General features: G+C 41.5%; 1 protein-coding gene across 2 annotated transcripts in view; it reads right to left on the reverse strand.

Annotated features, from left to right (window-relative positions):
- Positions 1–18,621, reverse strand: part of arhgef10la (Rho guanine nucleotide exchange factor (GEF) 10-like a) — a 154,517-nt gene that overhangs the window by 95,528 nt on the left and 40,368 nt on the right. For both annotated transcript variants that reach the window (XM_059328377.1, XM_059328376.1), the window contains 8 exons: positions 18,058–18,158; positions 17,556–17,633; positions 16,035–16,214; positions 14,780–14,896; positions 7,344–7,436; positions 6,305–6,475; positions 4,133–4,278; positions 3,071–3,243 (listed from right to left, as the gene is read on the reverse strand). In XM_059328377.1, coding sequence (XP_059184360.1) covers positions 3,071–3,243; positions 4,133–4,278; positions 6,305–6,475; positions 7,344–7,436; positions 14,780–14,896; positions 16,035–16,214; positions 17,556–17,633; positions 18,058–18,158 — 1,059 coding nt within the window. The remainder of the gene's footprint in view (positions 1–3,070; positions 3,244–4,132; positions 4,279–6,304; positions 6,476–7,343; positions 7,437–14,779; positions 14,897–16,034; positions 16,215–17,555; positions 17,634–18,057; positions 18,159–18,621) is intronic.

Here is an 18,621-nt window from a genome sequence, read left to right on the forward strand (position 1 = left end):
ATTTATGAGTAAAAAAATCAGATGAAGAAACTGTTATTTGGAGCTATGCTGCCCTTTTGCTGGCCAAAAAGGAATGCAGGTGTCTCATTAGACGCAAAATTCAGCATCGATTTGAGGCCCGCTACCTTCAAAGTCTCTCTCTCCTACTGCTGCGAATCGATAGCTGTGTCTCCTCCTGTCTGCCATCCTCCGTCCTAGCTCCCCTGGCCCACATCTCCCCAGCAGCAGGCTCCATGAGAACTGCCTAATTAAATTCTGCAGGTAGATTTTGCTCCAGAGCTGTCCTGCACTGTCACCGCTGCCACATAATAAAGTAGCAGAAGAGCTGAGCCGGTAGGCGGGTTTAGTGAGGCGTGCTCCTCCGAGGGGGGGCTGCTGTCTTTTGTCGATCCACGTGCATAAATGGAGTGAGAGTAAAGCCATAAGAGGGAAGGGAGTGAGAGAAAGAGAGTGGTGGGCTTGTATTGTTCATTTAAAGAGCTCTATTGAAGCTTTTGGGGTTTAATGGGATCTTTGTCACGGGCCACCAGTGACATCTGTCATCGGTGCGAGGAAATCAATAGGTGAGACATCTGAATAAAAAAGGCTGTGCTGCAAGCTGCAAGAACAATATCTTCCCGTCCTCTCCAAAGGGATTGCCTGGACCCCCGTTCAGGTTCGTCGACTCCTCTGGGGCCTGCTGTTGGCTACGGCCCGAGAGGTGAATGTGCTGAGTTGTAATCCAGCGTAATCCCGTTGGTGAGGCAGGATATGGTTTTCACACTCAGACATGGCTATCCACATCGGGCCGCCAGGCACGTAGCTCACTGGTGTGGAAGGCCAGAGCCCAAAGGGGTCCATCCCCGCTTTCTCTGGAATAAGTCAGCAATCTCACACTGAGCTGCTGTGCCAGTGACGCTAGCCAGTGGATTTAAAGACAATGCAGCTTCCACACCTGCATCAAAACCCTTGTCTGATCCGCAGCCAAAGCCCATTGGTACACTTCTGACAAAGAAAAAAACCTGCACTCCTGACAGCAGGTCAAAAGAGAAGCAGCATTAAGGGAGGTGTAATGGGGGCAGAATAAAGGCAAGACAGCGTGAAAGTAAACAACTGGCACACTGCTTTCAAAAAAAGAGCATGTACATTAGTTGGCTTTCTTGAGCGTTGGTAAGAACCAGGCGGCAACCTCCGGGTCTGAGCAGGGAGGCAAACCAGGAAGTGCCAGGGGGGTTTTGTCCATTCATTTCAATGCAAAATGAGAAAACTTCTCACTTGATTTATTACCTAAGAAAATGTTTTTGGGACAACACTATAGTCTCAATCGCTAGTAAAAAATCTTCTTCAAGACAATTTGATGTTAATATTGTAAATAATGGCTCCATTTAGAAGAAAATAGATCATTTAGAAATATTAGAAAGAATCATATGATTTGGGGCGTGGCTACCTTTGATTGACAGGTCACAAACAAGGCAAGCAGTCATCAGGAGAGAAGCAGAACAATGCGTATCCACGGCAACGTGTCAATAAAGTTATATATAACGTTATACAGATATAAAAAACGACGTTTACCGGTTTGGTCTCATAACTTTGACTGTATTTTCACTTAATGACAGTTGACTTGAATGTTTTGTTCATTAAAAATGTCTTGTTCAGCGTTTGGTTGGACTAACAGACACTCCAAGGAGTCGCTGTTCAGTTTTCTGAGGTAAGTAACAAACATTTTGTTTTTGTTTTTTGCTAGCCAAAATGAACATCCCAGTTAATGCTAACATGAACTAGCAGTGACTCCACAGTCCAGATATGGTCTGCTCCCTGTATCGGAAACAAGATGGCGACACAAGATGGTGATGAGTGTAATGCTGAACTCGATGCTTCCAACAGGTGACGTCACGGTCACTACGTCCATTATTTATATACAGTCGGTAAGAACAGACAGGGAGAGCAGCAGTCCGACAGAAGAGACAGAAGGGAAGAGGAAGAATGGCGCTCCTGCATTTCCCTAAAGGCAAGCTTTCTTCAATAAAGCAGGTAACCAGGGCCTGCAGAAGAAGAAAAATTGACTCCATTTTGAGCCATGCTGAGGGAGCACAGGATTTAGACGAGACACCCCGCTGAATGACATCACAGGGGATGAAACTATAAATAGGTGGGACAGCCTGTCTGAATGAAAATTTGGGGAGCAGTCCCACAGATGTTCAGGGAGGTTTCTGGATAGACATGATTAAGGTGACCGCAGCATGTCGAAAAGGTAAAAAAAAAGAAGAATGTCAGAGTCAGAATCCAGCACCCACTGAGGTACACAGAGTAAAGAAAGAGAGACGGCTGCATTGAGAGTTAACCTTAAATGATCCCAAACCCCGGCAGCAAAGTTGTGAGTATACGAGTATACACTACCTGAGCAAAGGCAAAAACTTAATCCAGTGAGAATCTGAGCCAGCTCTCAAAACAGTAGCTGCTTGCTGAGCATGACATGGTAGCTCTGAAGAAGGCACCATTAATATTTAAGTCATGGAGCTGCAACTTTAAAAAGCCTGTACCATTACATCCTGATAAGGCTTTGTATCTCCCTTTTCCCATGGCACATTTATCAGGGATCTCGTCAAGCTCTGTATACACCAGAGTTTAGTGAGGGGTGGTGGGAGAACTAGTGTTTCAACCACCGATTCCTATCTACTGCTACTGGCTCTCTAATTGGGCCTGGAAAGGGAGGGAATAATCTCTGCAGATTGATGACTCCACTCTAGATGTGTTTGTGGTCTATCAGAGAGTGAAATGAGACTGTGGGGATGCTGCGGCAGGGGGCTCTCTACCCCCACATCTCTCTCCAAGATAAAACACCCTAGGCAGATTGGAACAAGTGACCGTCATCACTATCCTTCTCACAAACACATCCTCAATCAGAGTGACAAGCAGCGCGGATGCATCTCCAGCCCTCTGCGGGACGCTGGAGAACAGAAACAGATTAGCCCTGCTGAGTCAGAGTAAGGGGCTGAGACTAAAAGTCAGTCCAAGTCATGAGATTAACGAGAGGATGACACATGGGAGAGAGGAATGAGACGGGTCTGAATCACATCTCTTAAGTTTGTACCTGAAGTGCAGGGACCACTTGGCCGCTTGGCCCCGCTCGGCTGGAAGAAGGTGTCTTTGCTTTGAGTTCCTTCCTGCCCCACCTCCACTACCTGCACCTGCTGTAGGGGGGCGCTCCACTTCATGGTGTACTTGGGTCCCACAGGAACCAGGCTGCTGATATCTGGAGGCCCCCTGGTGGAGACGAGAAGAATAAAAAAACAGAGGAAGTGAGTTTACAACCTGAAAACAACCTGAGAGAAATTCCCTCCCTATTATCCTGCTAGCAGCACTGCACCCGGCTCTCCATAGGAGGAGAAATGTCATGAAGACGACTTGGGAGTGGGAATTAGAATCTGTATGATCACCCATGTTCACAGCCAAAATTGTACCCCTGGCTGTGAGGAGGAGTTCATTGCTATTCATGTATTCGTGTAATCACGCAGACAATCAACATTGTGATCGGTTTGTCAAGATCCTGGAGGGCAGACAAAGTCAACTTCGGGACACTCGAGTTGAATGAGACGTAGAGTGATAATTACTTTGAAGGCTGAAAAGGGGGCTTTAAGCGACATATTTGACAGGAGCTTTGCAAAATATACAAAATCCCTTTCCTGTTTACTTCAAGAGAGAGGAAGAGAGGGAATAGAGAGAGAGAGCGAGAGAGAGAGCGAGAGAGAGAGCGAGAGAGAGAGAGAGAGAGATGTGATCAATGGTGCTGTCACAGAAGATAAATTGGAAAGAAACCAAAAAATGTTTTATGTCAGTAATCTAGGACTCCTGTAGCTGTAGTTAGGCATTCTACCATTTGTTTAAAGCTGATAAAGCTCCTGCAACTCCAGATAGTGCTCAAGACCGCTAGCAGCTATTTCTCTTTCCTATGCAGTTTGCCAAAACATCCTTGCAGAACCTAGGGCATCACATTAGAGCCCTGTGCCACCTAATAAGTATTTCTCCAAACTGTGCAGTTTAGCAGACTCTCCTTTCCAAACTTCACGCTAGAATGACGCATTATGAACGCATTAGCAAAGTATTTCTGAATGCAAGGGCATTTAGCTCAACTTGTTCTACAAGGGGGACTTACTTGACATTTATGTTGGCACAGATGAGCACATCATCAAAGAGGAAGACCTTTCTCTCCTTCGACTTCAGGACTTGTCCCCGCTCGCCGTAGACAGTCTCAATAAGCGTCTCACAAAGGACCAGTGACCCCTGCTCCGAGTTCAGTTGCTAAAAGGGACACAGCAATCAGATCAGAGGCGGAGGAGACAGCATCACAAAGGGCCAGTCCTCCAGAGTTCACTGCCTGGAGGACACAGAAGTCAGCCTTGGAGGAGCAGATGTCTCATCAGGGATTAGCCACACATTAATGCTGCTGAAGGTCATTTAATGTGCAAATGCGTGTACACACACACGGCACACATCTCTAGTTCGTTCATTCATTCAAGTTGTGAAAGAGAGAATGCACATGGTCTTTCACTATCTTTGCCCTGCACACATGTGATAAAGAGGACTTATTGACAAACTTCAATTTAATGGAGCTGCCAGAACCTTTTTTTTTTTCTAACATAAAAAAAATGCTGCTGCTCATTCTATCTTTTAGTCTGTACCACACTCTCCACCATACCGCTACTCCAACCTGGCTTAGCTCATTCGTACTGGGACATAAAATCCTTTCCACCAACAAGGAAACTACACATGGACTCAAATGCATTAACACCTTGCTGCATGCACACCTTTACACACACATGCACCCACACACACAGAGAGACACAGCTAATGAATCCAATAACAGATGCAATTTATGCTACAGTATGTTGGCACATGCTGTGCTTTTCAGTCATCCATATGTTTGGCAAAAGGAAATAGCAACAAAAAGCTTTTTTTATCACTTTGCTCCAGCATTTTTTATGACTGCCTAAATCAATACTTTCAGTTTTATGCATACTGCATCAATCTAAGCCAGGCTCATCACAATTTATACTGCAAGCAGCAGGTTAAGCCCAAATATGGAGTCCACATCCTGCTACTTTGATGTTTGTGTTTGTTCAAAAGGCACACATTTGGGCGAATAATGAACCTCACTGTTGTGTCCAATCTACAACCTGCAGTGCAGTAACGCATGTGACCACATCTCACAGCCGAGGATGTCCTATCTGCAGGCAGTCTGGAGCTGCTTTTGGCTCAGATAGCACACAAAATGAGTCATTAGTCCGAGTAGGACTGTCGTTTGATGGCCACAAACCGTACAACTCCCTGAAGAGGTGGGCTGCTGTAAGAATACACCCTTAAAGTTTTCAAGCATCAATAGGCACAGAGGGCACTGCACCACGCACGTGTGCATATGTGAGTGTGTCTGTGAGTGTGTGCGAAACCCATCCTCACTCACATTGTTATCTGTCCTATTCCGGCGACTTAGATACTTGGAGACAAAGAATGAATATTTCATTGGATGGTTATGGGGGCAATAGAGGAGACTGTTTCCTATTGGAATTCTGCAGTGTCACCGCAGCAAATGGAATTCTGTGTGGAGTGGAGGAGATTGGCCGAATCAGCTCATCTCAGAGTCCTGGAAAGCAAGGGCTGATAGAGAGAAATAAAGAGAGAGTGTGTGAGAGTGAGAGAGAGAGAGAGAGAGAGAGAGAGAGAGAGAGAGAGAGAGAGAGAGAGAGAGAGAGAGAGAGAGAGAGAGAGAGAGAGAGAGAAGAGAGAAGACAGAGGAAGATGCAGTCACACTAGAGAAAGAGAAGAAGAGTGTATAAGTGGAATGAGAAAGTAAGCAAGAGAGTAAGCAAGGGTGGCAAGAGGGGAGGTAAAGTGGAGAGAGAGGAAGAGCGACAGGGTGAAAGAGATAGCTCTCTTACAGTTTCCAATTAAATGTCTCATTTACCCACTAATTCTTCTTATTCAGAGCAGCATTTGTTCAGATTTGCAGCGGCAGGACTGTAATTTCAGTGTGGTAATGGAGAGGCAACGCCTCTGCCATTGCATTTGGTACTGTTTAGAGATGATAATGGGCATCATTTCTGGGAGATAATTCCTCTAAATAAAAAGGCCTCCCTAGATTAATGTATGGGAAAGTGATATAAGCGATTGCTATATACTAGTTTAATTTATAGGTGTTTGGCTCACAGTGATAACAACGCAGAGGAGTGAAAGGGCTCAGAGGCTGGCTCACAGCTGATTTGATTGGGGCATATGCGTGTGTGCAAGTGCGCGTGCACGTGCATGAGAGGGTGCATGTGTATCCAGTCACCTTACTGAGCAGGCGATCACTGACGCTGCGGGCCAGTTGTTGAGTCTCTGCAATCTGGTCGGCGACTCGTTTCTGTTCATTCAGCTTCTCAGCCAGAGTTTCCAGCTCCGTCAGAGCGAGCTGCAGGGGCAGGCGGTCCACGTGGCCCTTCGGTGTATTCTTAAGCATGTCCTAGAAAAGGTCAGGGAAAGTAAAAACACTTCATTTTAACCACTCTCTTATGATTCAGCACATGCATCTGCATCCTGAAATATACTGAATAACAATAACTAAATAATGTGTTCTGGTTAGGATTGTCATGTTCGCTTTGAAAAGTTCAAATGTAGGTCAAATACCCTCTTTGAGGTATGTGGCTGTCACAGATTCTAGAGGATTTAAATGTGTACACCACACTGTGGTTATGTAAACTTGGTAAGGCTCACTGTCTTGCAGTTTCTACCCTTTTGTCTGCAGTGTTGGCTAAACAAACGAGTCTAAGCGGAGGCTTTGTGGCTTGCATGTCTATATTTGTGCTGCATCTCTGACCCAGTGAAGGCTTGGTGTTGTCTCGATAAGAAACTCAGATATACCTCAGCTCGCTGTAATGTATGATTTAATGCATGCACTTCCTATTTGGAGTACTGAGTTTAGGCTAGGAGAAAATGCCTGATTCACATTCATAACTTATCTTTTGAATTCATGGATAATCAATGCCTACTGAGGGATGAAATGAGCTTCTGCAGATCCAGCAAGTCAAGCTCAAATCCAAATTTTGCACAGAATGGAAAGTGGAAGAGTCAGGATGTAAAGCCAGCAATATGAAAAACTGATGTGGCTAGCTACTTTTCTAGCTCTAGCTAACTCCAGCTGCAAAAACATGTGAGGTACAACTTCTTGTTCCTTGGATAAGTAAAAATCCATACTTGATTCTATGACCTTGCAGCTTTGCATCTTTACTTATCTCATCTTTACTCTTTTCTCATATTGGAAGCTTGTGAAACTGCAGGGATTTACTTAATTAAAACAAATGAAATAGCCCTTTACAAACAACATTTTATACCTGCAGGAGCAATATGAACTGAGGAAATCGTTGAATGGGCTTAACCATCAGACCATACAGGGTTATCCGGTCAACACTGGATGCCTGCTTCTTCTGGAAAGAAGAAGGAGGAAAAAAAATGAAAACAGAACATGCAGTTAGAAAAAATATTCTTGCACAGAAAGGCCATTAAGAGGAAACTATGCTATTCCTACTTGAGCTTGTCAGAATCCTCTATAGACCTCGTGTAGGCGTTTGAGTGGGTGAATAAGGTATGAAAATCAGGGTCTGTTAGTCATATGAGTATGAAAGAAGAGATTTTTTGAGCGTGTTATGTCTAATGTATTACTGTGGGCGTAGGTCAGGAGAAGTTCGTTTTGGTGCAGTGTCAAGTCTGTGCCACGATGACACCATCAGTATAAAAGGCAAATCACTGGGCACATTTAATAGATGGTATGGTAGCAGAGGTTGGATAAGATCAACTGTGAGACAGAAATAAGAAAAAAATGTAAAATGTTGCTGAAACTTCATCTGTTATACAGTGTAGCAGCCAACGTATGTTTGTTTTATTTAATCTTTAAGTAAATGTCTTGTTTCTTACAGTTAAAGTAAAGAAGGAAGTTAGGAAACTAGATATATATTTTATTTATATATTGATTGATTGAACCCTTGATGTCAAACGTTCATTTTTTAAAGACCATACACAAACAAACCAACAAAAGAATACTGCATGAGAAAACACTCAAATCTAACTACAAGTTCTAAAAGAAGGGAAATGTATCTAATCCCATCCCCTCTTTATTAATCCCTAGCTACTAAATCAGCATAGGCTTCCTTATTTAATCATATCTTATGAAAACATAAATAAGTATGAAATATATATACAGTCTTAGACAGGTGTGAAAAAATGCTCTAAAATAAGAATGCTTTCAAAAATATAAATGTTTATAGTTTATTTTTATCAATTAACAAAATGCAAAGTGAGTGAACAGAATAAAAAATTAAATAAAATTTATATTTGTCGTGACCACCCTTTTCCTTCAAAGCAGCATCAATTCTTATAGACATGTTTTCACACTTGCCTAATACTTTTGCACAGTACTGTATATACAGTCATGTAAAAAAATATATATATAAGACCACCCTTTTTCTTCAATTTCTAGTTCATTTAAATGCCTGGTACAACTAAAAGTACATTTGTTTGGATAAATATAATGATACCAACAAAAACGGCTGATAAGAGTTTAATTTAAGAGCTGATATCTCGATATTTTCCATGGTTTTCTTGATAATGACCAAAATCATTATCAAGAAAACCATGGAAAATGTCGAGATATCAGCTCTTAAATAAGACCACCTGTGATACAAATGAGAAATGTCAAATGTTTTTTTTATTTATTTGGCAAATAACAAACTGAATTCACCTTTTTATACTTTTATATTTGAGCCGGCTCACTGGGCTTCTCTGACAAGTCAGAAATGAATCAAGCAGAACATTCAGCTACTTAAACTCATTTTTATGTTCAGGAATGCAAGTAAATAACTATAACTGTACATCTTAATCAAGAAATAATAATGTGCTTTGCTAGTTTTACAGGTTGTTGGGTTTTTTTGCAAAATGGTAAATTTGAACATTCATTAATAACAATAATAAGTACATTTTAGCATTAAAAAATATCATTTTGGTAAAAGAGTTTCTACATACTGCTGTATTAACCATTACAGAAACAAATAAAATAATTTTGGTAATTACTACTGCTGTTAATTTAGGACAACTGTGGCACAAACCAGTGGTCTAATACATTTGTTAAGCACTATAGACTTCATATTATGAAACTAATTGGATTGATACTGGTATTCTGATATGAGACTCGATACTACTAGAGTTTAAACAGAGGACATCTGAGTATATGTGATGTTTTCACATAAACAGACCATCAGTTAATATTGCATATATCATCACATAATAAATTCAATTATAGTATTTTTTACATTTTGCACCACCTTAAGGCACAGGATTTGGTCAAAAGTGTTGAGATGTCTGATTTTGTTGAAACTAAACACTTCATAAAGATTCTATAGTTTTTAAAAGCAGATTCCTTCTTATTAAAAAAACTGAGCATTGCTTTCAAGCCAATTGTGAAAATCTACATAAGACACTAACTCATTTTTAGTTGACAAATGCTCACAGGGTGGGGTCTATATTGAAATTAATAATGTACTGTGTGTACAATGTAGACTTGAGATTCACCAGTGAAGATTACAGATTCTAACTAGTTCGATAAGCTCAAGTAGATTTGACAGCTTTGACAGGCTCTACAGGCTCCGCCACTTATGGAGTGCCCTCATATTGACCTGTACTTAACCAGACAATCAGAATTAATAGGAAATTCTCACAATTAAGTTCTTGTACTGGCCCTACATAAGGCCTAACTAGTCAACCACAAAGTCAGCCACAAAGCCTTGTAGAGTAGCAGGATGCAAAGATTAGAGGGCTCCTCCAGTGGGAAGCCTGACTTCACACAAAACTGAACACAGGCAGCCAAAAACACTCCACCACACCCGACCAGACTGGAGACATTCTCACTGAGTGGTAAACAGACTTAAAAGTGCCTATACGCTGTGCTATAAGATCAATCCAAAGTTCTTTGCATGTCACTTTGAGGGAGATGGGTAAAATAAAGCCTGCTCGTGTTGTTTTGCAAAATTTAATGTCGTATTCCAGCTAGTTGCTTTAAAAACTTGCAGAATACCACTGTTTAAATGACACCCCAAAATCTTGTCTAGTTTATCTTATTTTTCTTGGACAGCCCAAGATTGCATGCTACAAATGGGCCTTTCAAAAAAGCCATTTTTATAGTGCTATCTAGCATCTTATACAAAATAACAGGAATGAGACACCAGTGGTCAGTAGCTACCTAATTATCGAATCATGCATGAAGGATGAAAGGCAGTGATCTGAAAGATGCTATTTTAATCTGCCAGATCCCATGTTCAGCGACTGGGAAGATACAAAACCAAGTAAAATCTTTACAGCACGCCTGACCAGGTCAAGATGTCAATAGAAATGGGCTCCCTCCTGCTTCACGCACTAAAAAAATGGTTGAGTGGTGTCAGTACAAGAGACAGCTGTCGGTAAGGGGGGTTCAAAGGAAAACTTTCCTCTCTGTCTTTTGGAGGTCAGTCATGGTCAGTCAAACCTGTCTAACACAGACAGTGTCCAAAACTATAACGCTGCCAGAGATGATATCGATGCAGCAGTAGTTCACCTGACTGATCTTTCAGGACATGACCCAAATTTTCTTTGTTGATGGAGAAGTTCCAATAAGAAAATGCCAAACTGATGTATCCACCAGCTATTGGTGCCTGGACTACTACCAGCTGGATCAATTTTACTGATATGTATTTCACCATGGCTCTGTCTTTCTGAGGTGGCGGTGTAGAACTTCTGCTTCCGAATAAGTAGAAGAAGTGGCCAACAGAACCAAGGAGTGCAGCCATGAGTTACTGCCTAATATATTGTGACCATAGATTGCATATAAAGATGGATGGCTTGATGCCTCCCTATAAGAGAAGCCAAAACATATTGATCACCCCCTCGTGGCTGGCTGCAGTATAGGTCTGAAACCCCGCCCTCTCCATGTCATTAGAGGGTAGATCGGCCTATAAAAACACACATCAAATACATTTTTCCTGAAGAAGTTTTTTGTCATTTTAGGTCGTTCTTATCATGTTATGTATCTGATATATGTAAGTTCAGATTCAATTCATTACTTGATGCTATAAAACCAGTGGTGGAAAAAGTATTTGGATCTCTTACTTAAGTAAAAGTACTAATACCTCACTGTGAAATTATTCCACTAGAAGTAAAAGTCCTGCATTAAAAACTTACTGAAGTAAAAGTACAAAAGTATCGGCATCAAAATGTACTTAAAGTATTAAAGTAAAAGTATTCATTATGCAGACTGGACCCACTTAGATTGTTTTATATATTCTAAATATAATATCACATTTATTTATTTATTTAAGATAGGGCTCATTTAATTACTTAATATACTGTTATTTAATTTTTTTAAAAGTCTAATCATTTTAAATGTATCATATTTTTTATGTTAAATACTGACCTGAAAAGTAACTAAAGCTGTCAGCTAAATGTAGTGGAGTAAAAAGTACAATGTTTGCCTAAAAATGTACTGGAGTAGAGTACATTAAGTTAAGTACAGTACCTGAGTAAATGTACTTAGTTTCTTGCCACCACTGTATAAAGCAAGGGTGTAATGTCATGATTGACAGCTAGCATTGTGTCAGGTGGTTGTATGGGCGGGAACTCGATACTGCAGCTCCACTCTGTTACCACTGTGCAGATCAGCTATTATTATTCTTGGTTACGTTTGGACAGAAACCGGACTGTTCTTGATTTCCCTTTGGTGCACATCAGGTTTTACAGATCCTAGCAATGGAGGTTGATGCAAGAAAGTCTGCACTTCGGTCATGCTAGTCATGGAGTATCTGAGGTAAGCAACCTGCAGTCCAAACAACCTCGAGCCTGGCATTATTGTGGCATGCTCACAATGAGGATTAGCCACACCTAGGTTCCTAGGGCAGCACCAAAAAGCATACGGCAGAAAGTTGGTTTTCCTTGACCACAGTTAAGTCATCTCAAAGTCATGTTTTTCTTCCAGTTACCGAATGAAGGTGGTTTCTTGTATCATTGGTAAAGATTAGAACTGACTGGTTGAGCAAGAAACTGCTAGGGCGAAACCTATGTGAAATAGAGCAGGCTCTGACATTTTTTTTCACAACAGGAAACAGACTGGATTTGTTAGTTACTATTTAAACTACATCTAGAGAGGCCTTTAGCCTTTTTCTGACTGGGGATTTCCACCGGACGCGTTACTGCAGCAGCACGTCTCCACATCGTTTTTGCTGCGTCTTGTCAATTCACACCGGACGCGTTACTGCAGCAGCACGTCAGTTTAGCGAGCCGGCCGTATACACGCGAGATAACGAGATCACGCGATAATCCTGACCATACGGGAGACCGCAAGCTCCCGTGATAAACTTTAAACTCTATTTATACAGTCTATGGATAAACTGTGTGTAAAAAGTAAACAACAACAACAAAAACCAACTTACTTTGCTTCTCTGAGGTGAAAGATATCTTGATCTGACCATCTATCCTTATAAAAACAATATGTTATGTCATAAATGATTGTATGATGTTCCACTTCAACAATCAGTCTCTTGTCTTCCGTGTCGCCGATCCTCTGAGACCCTTTGATTGATTGATTGCCGATCTGGTGCCCCGGTCATAACATAATGTTGATGTGAAGTAGTTTTAGGCTGCATGAACTGCGTATTGTGTTTTATTTTGAAAGGGGCGGAAGTGTTTTACGCTGAATCTGAGTCGGACTTCCTTTCTGGTGCGATCTGCTCTGTTGAGATTCACGCGAGTTCGCAGCGTCTCGCGGAGAAATAGAAGTCCTACCTAATGCTCGCGTAGAGACGCTGACGCGACGCTGCAGTAACGTTACGCTACGCGCCCGGTGGAAATGCTCTCATTGATTAGAGTGTTACCTATTTGCAACGTCATACGCGACGCTGACGTTACGCTGCAGTAACGCGCCCGGTGGAAATCAGGCTTTACAGTGCAAATTACAATTCAACAAACATACATCCAGCTGTGATATATTTACCAGAAGCATTTCACTTTTTTTTCTAAAAGATATATTTTTGGCAATGTCACCTACTCAGAATTGCATTTGTTGCCAGGCAACCTTATCAGCGCAGCAAGAAGCCTCAGCACTTACCGGTGTGCTGGAACTGATGGAACTGTCCCTTATGCTAATTTTGGGTCAAAACACTTGACACCTACTTTTGATGTCAAGAAAGAGAGAAAAATGGATAAGACGGGATATGTCATTGGACCTGTCAAGTGGACACTTCCCTCTTAAGCTGATGTGAACTAGATTAAGCCGATGAAACCTCCAGCAGGTACAATAATAAGTCCTGCCATCCACGCACCAGCTGCCTTTCACACCAGCTCTCGCCACTGCACTGTATGGATGTACTATATCATTTCAGATACCACTGACTTCAAACACCACTGTTGGTCTCAATAATAACAACCTAATGGGATTCTGAGACTTTCTGAATTGTATTTCTGTATAAAACAAATGTTGCTTGGGCAAATTGCAAACATTTATTCAGAGAATGAGAATAAATTTGCTAACTTCTTTTTCTTTTTTTCTATCATAGACAACTGATTTAAAGTGAACTCACCTAGACGTTTCTCTGCAAATAAAGCTCTCATATTACATCGTTATGTCTGCAAACTGTATTCAACCAGTGAAATCTGCCTTGCGTGCCTATGGTCATGTGCATGCAGTCAGTGCCTCCGCAGTATTTTAAAAGCAACATAATGAAATCTGTCATTGATTCAGTGTTTCTTCCAGTCAGTGTCTCTGCAATTTATTATTTGGTTTGTCTGCACATTGCCATGGAGAGCTGCAACAGGCAGCGGGAGAGAAGGAGCAACCTTTCAACAGAAAGGAAGGGACACATGTTATCTGGAGTAACATGCAGGGCTGTCAGCTGTGTGATCTGGTTCTGTAAATCAGCATTACAGCTCAATGATCCAGGTCATACTCATGCATGAATGCTGAGCACACAGGGAATTGTTAAACTCAGCACATTTAAATAATTCCTTGGCTCTCTCTGTGCTCCCTGGCACTATTTTTCCTTGTTCATGATCCCCAATTAATATTTGAAATACTAAGTAAACAGTACAACAAATCTTGATTGTCTGTTGTGGAAAGTTTTCAAATATCCACTTTTGACTTCACATCAACAGCCAATTAACCAGACATGTTGCACTTCTCTATTTCTTTCGTGAATCAGTCTGTTTGGCATTCATTTCTTAGCAGATTTCTCTGTATTTCATTACACACTCACAAAAGCCTTTCAAGCTATAGTAAAAAAAAAAATAGGTGCACCCTACAAACAGATACCAGTTATTGTCATATTCTGAGAATAAGCTTGTAATTTTAACATGAATACATAACATTACCTGGACAATCTTACACATTATGGGGGGGCAGTGCTTCAATCTAATTGCTGCCAACAATGAATACTACATGGTGGATTACAATTTCACGAAATAGGGGCACGCTTTTAACACCATCCATGAACCCATTGTAAATAAAAATTTTGAATTTTTTGTAAATAACCACCTTTTACACACTGAATTATTTGTCAGTCTCTTTGGAAACCTGAGAAGTACATTATGTATTATTGAAGCTTTTAGCTTTGGGGCTTTGCTAGATTCAGCATCTGCTGAGCACTACAAAGAAAAACAAACAGAAGAGCTAAAACACAATTGGATGACTTTGATTTGAAAAAAAATCAAAGGAAAAAAATAAATAAAAACTATATTTTGCTCATGGGCTTAGGCTCACCTTTAAAAACTCCAGAAAAGCTGGTTTGGACATGCAGGCCTTTTTAATGAGGGCCATGGCATTGGTGAAGTTGTTCACGTAATCGCTGTAAACATCCAGCACCATGGACTTGGAAAACTGTGGAAACAGAAACAAGCATATTTATCTGAATTGTAACAACAGCCTTACAATAAGAGGCTCTACTGCTCCGCCATGTTGATTATGCTGTCTTTACACCAGCAACCAACAACACAGTCATGTTATTTCTTCTGACATCTTCAATGTCTGGCTAACCATCCTGTTTGCAGCACGACCCATATGTAATTTCAATGTAAAGAAGGGCAAGAAAATTGCCATTTAAGTATAGTACTTTAAAAAAATGGTTTGTTTACCATCCCAGTTACTGCAGCACCCTTCACAAGCCATTAAAGAGGTTGGGAAGAGGAAAAAGAGGTGGCTGTTTGTGTGTGTGTGTGTGTGTGTGTGTGTGTGTGTGTGTGAGAGAGGGGGGTGTGTCTGTTGTGCAGTGGACATTTATTCTCTCTCCTCAATTAAACCCACACCAGGCAGCTGATAGTGGCAGTATGAGGACTGGTGTAGAATTAACAAATCGTGTGATAGAATTAACCCTCACTGCTCCTTCAGGATGCTTCAGGCTATTACTAGAGGACCTGCAGGTACAGATGCACTGCCACATGAAAAGGGGGCAGCTCAATGAGGAACAAACAGTGCAGGCACTATCCTTTCCCAGTTGGGTCTCATTTGATGATAGGTCTTGGGATATCAATGGAAGAGCCCCATAATGGCCAGCAGAGAAGCAGAGGGTTGAATCAGCCCCTCTAATAGGCAAATAATGAGAGGACCTTATGGATGAGCACGCTGCAGAGACTCACAACACAAAACTCGCACTAAACACTATTATTCTAGTGCCAAAATGTGTAAACACGTATCCCAGAGAGCACTGGATGCGGTAGAAATATTCATCATAACTGTAATTGATTCCATGTTTTGGGTAAACTATCCCTGTGTGCTCAACCTAAAGCCTGTAGCTCATTATAACTCTGCTAGCTGAGATTGTGTTATAGTTAGATAGAAATGCCAGAACAATATGAGTTCCTTTAGCCAGAATGCAAGTCTTTGATTCCTTGTTAGACAGGCACAAACACAGTATTCATACAAAAACATAAATAAGGCAAAAACAAGCCCCCAGTTTGCATTTCTATTACACAAAAATGAAGATACATTACCAAAAAAATGCACATGTATGTACACTAACCGAGGCGACAAATAAGTCTCCAATTTTCTCACTGCTGTCCCACTCAGCCACACGTGATGCCAGGGCAATCTGAAACATGGAGTGGCACTGTGTGATCTCCCTCATTCGGAAAAATATGGGCCGGATCTTCCTCGGACTCAAGATGCGCGGCTCAGCTTCCATCAATGGTCTCTGGTATTCCTGTGAGATTGTGAGAGGAAATTGGGTTTTTATTGTTGTTGATATGTATATGTGTGTGTGTGTGTGTGTGTGTGTGTGTGGGGGGGGGGGGGGGGGGGGGGGGGGGGGGGGGGGTGCGCTTAAGATGAATCAGCAGTCCAGGTTTCTTTAAGCATCTCTTCTTTTCAACAGCATAAATAGACAACTGATGGGTAGCAGAAAGATATCCTGCGAATTGAGGAAAATGAGGAAATGTAGTCATGGTGCCTGGAAGCACATCAATCCGACGGATTCACCCACAAAAACAGCATTTGCCACTAGCAAACATGTTTAGAACTCAAGGTGACTTGTAATCATAAAAGCCAGAATAATAATGGCAAAAAGCAGCTCCCAGCAGAGTTGCAGATGCAAAAGCAACATGGTGAAAGAGGCATTGATTGATGCTTCAGTCAGCACTCGTGGGGATATTAGCATAGCCTACAGAAATGAGTTGACAGGCTCTTTGTGGACAGTATTCTTTGTGGAAGTCAGTACACATGACTTCTTTGAATCTGAACATGATGAAATATAGATATTGTGAACAAAACAAACGTGAAAGATGAAAACATGTTTTAACACTGTAAATGAATCTAATTCAGCAGCTGTGGTGGTCATTTTTATTTGATGTTTGTGAATCGTATCTCCACAAATCCATCCCAGCAAATGAATCATCCACATGAGAAATATGACAGCGATACAAAACTGTCCAATATCTTTTATTGTAATAATGATTGTTACAACCCTAATTGTGCTTGTGGCCTTTCATCTTTTTATGTTATCTGTGAGGAGACTGCATTTACTACTTGGCCGGACTCTCTGAATAACAAAAGGGATTTCAAAAGAGCTAAACCTCCCAAAGTATCACACGCAATCATGTCACTCGACAACAAAGGTAGCACATTGCATCTCGACAGTGAAACGATTTCACAGTGCATAAGGAAGCCATTGATTGCAGCTGATTCCATTTCAGTAGGCTCCTCTTATTTTTCTGTGATGAGGAGATAACAAGTCTCCTTTTCCCCAGTAAAAAAAGAGATTAAAGAGGAGAGGCTGCACCCCATCCTGCGCAAGCCCAACAGTCTCTCTCTCTCTCTCTCTCTCTCTCTCCCTTTCCCTCTCTCTCCCTCTCTCTCCCTCCCTCTCCCTCTCCGCACCAGCAAAGCCACAGAAATGAGGACGGCTGTTTTATCAGGATTATTTAGGCTGAGACACTTCCGTAATTTGATGGATATCACCGCTTCTCTTTTCAGCGTAATTCATAATAGCTAAATGGTGAAGATATTGCATGTGGCAGAGGAGGACAACAGGGACTAAACAGCTCACCTGCAAAATTCTCCTGAGAGACTCCAGGTAGCTCCGCTCGCTCTGAATGATGGAGCCCAGGATATGGCGTCTGACAACCTGCGTCGACAACAGACCAGTCAGGAAATCTACCACTAAAAGGACATGATGGGGATGCAGTGTGCGGCATAATCACATGTTTGTCACAGAAGGAAAAAAGACTGTTTGAACAACCTGCGTCAAAGTTCTGAAACAATGGATCTCCTGTGACATGAAAGTGGCTGTTCTGTTTTCAAACACTATGGTTTTTTCAAATAGGATAAAGAGAATACAGCACATAGATATGTAAAAATACTAAATAACAAATTAATACTTTTAATATGACAGCCTAGAGCCTTATCTCAAGGCTATGGTGTGCAGAATATGTTCACACAAATGCTCGATGTTAACAAGATGTTAAGCACAGCTCATGTCACTACATATGCGTGCTACATTCATTTAGAAAAGAATAAGAAAGCATTGCTGCAGAAACTGTCAGGTGCACCTGGTGGCTGGTCAGCCCCTCTGGCATGGGGCTCAGCTGTGGGGGAGGGTGCTTCATTTCTGACACAGCTACATCCAAGTATCCTGCATCATCCTCCTCTTCTGCAGAGATTCAGGAATAACAGAGAAACATACAGAAAGGTTAAAAAAGAGAAAGTATGTGTGTGTGTTGGATTGAGACAGAAAGGGGTAAAAAAAGAAAAGAAAGGCAGCCTTCAGATCTCACTGCAGCTGGAGACACATTGCGACACACTAAGTATATTACCTCGAAAATATGAAGAGATTTCTATACTCTGAAAAAGAGACAGAGCGAGAGAGGAGCTATGGAGAGAGGAGTGAGAGACCTTCAGAAAAAAAAGAAAAACTTTCAAAACAATACTGTATCTCTGTAGGAGTAAAGGAAGCACACAGAAGTGTGTCTGCAAAAACACGATCCAACAGATTCTCATCTCAGCATTGGCACAAAGACATTCGACAGTCTCACAAAAAATAAAAAAAAATCCCCACTTCACCCGTAACCATAAAGACACAGATACCAAAAGCTTCCACCGTTCCAATTAAAGAC

Source organism: Centropristis striata, chromosome 3, assembly GCF_030273125.1.
Source record: "Centropristis striata isolate RG_2023a ecotype Rhode Island chromosome 3, C.striata_1.0, whole genome shotgun sequence".
Taxonomy (NCBI): domain Eukaryota; kingdom Metazoa; phylum Chordata; class Actinopteri; order Perciformes; family Serranidae; genus Centropristis; species Centropristis striata.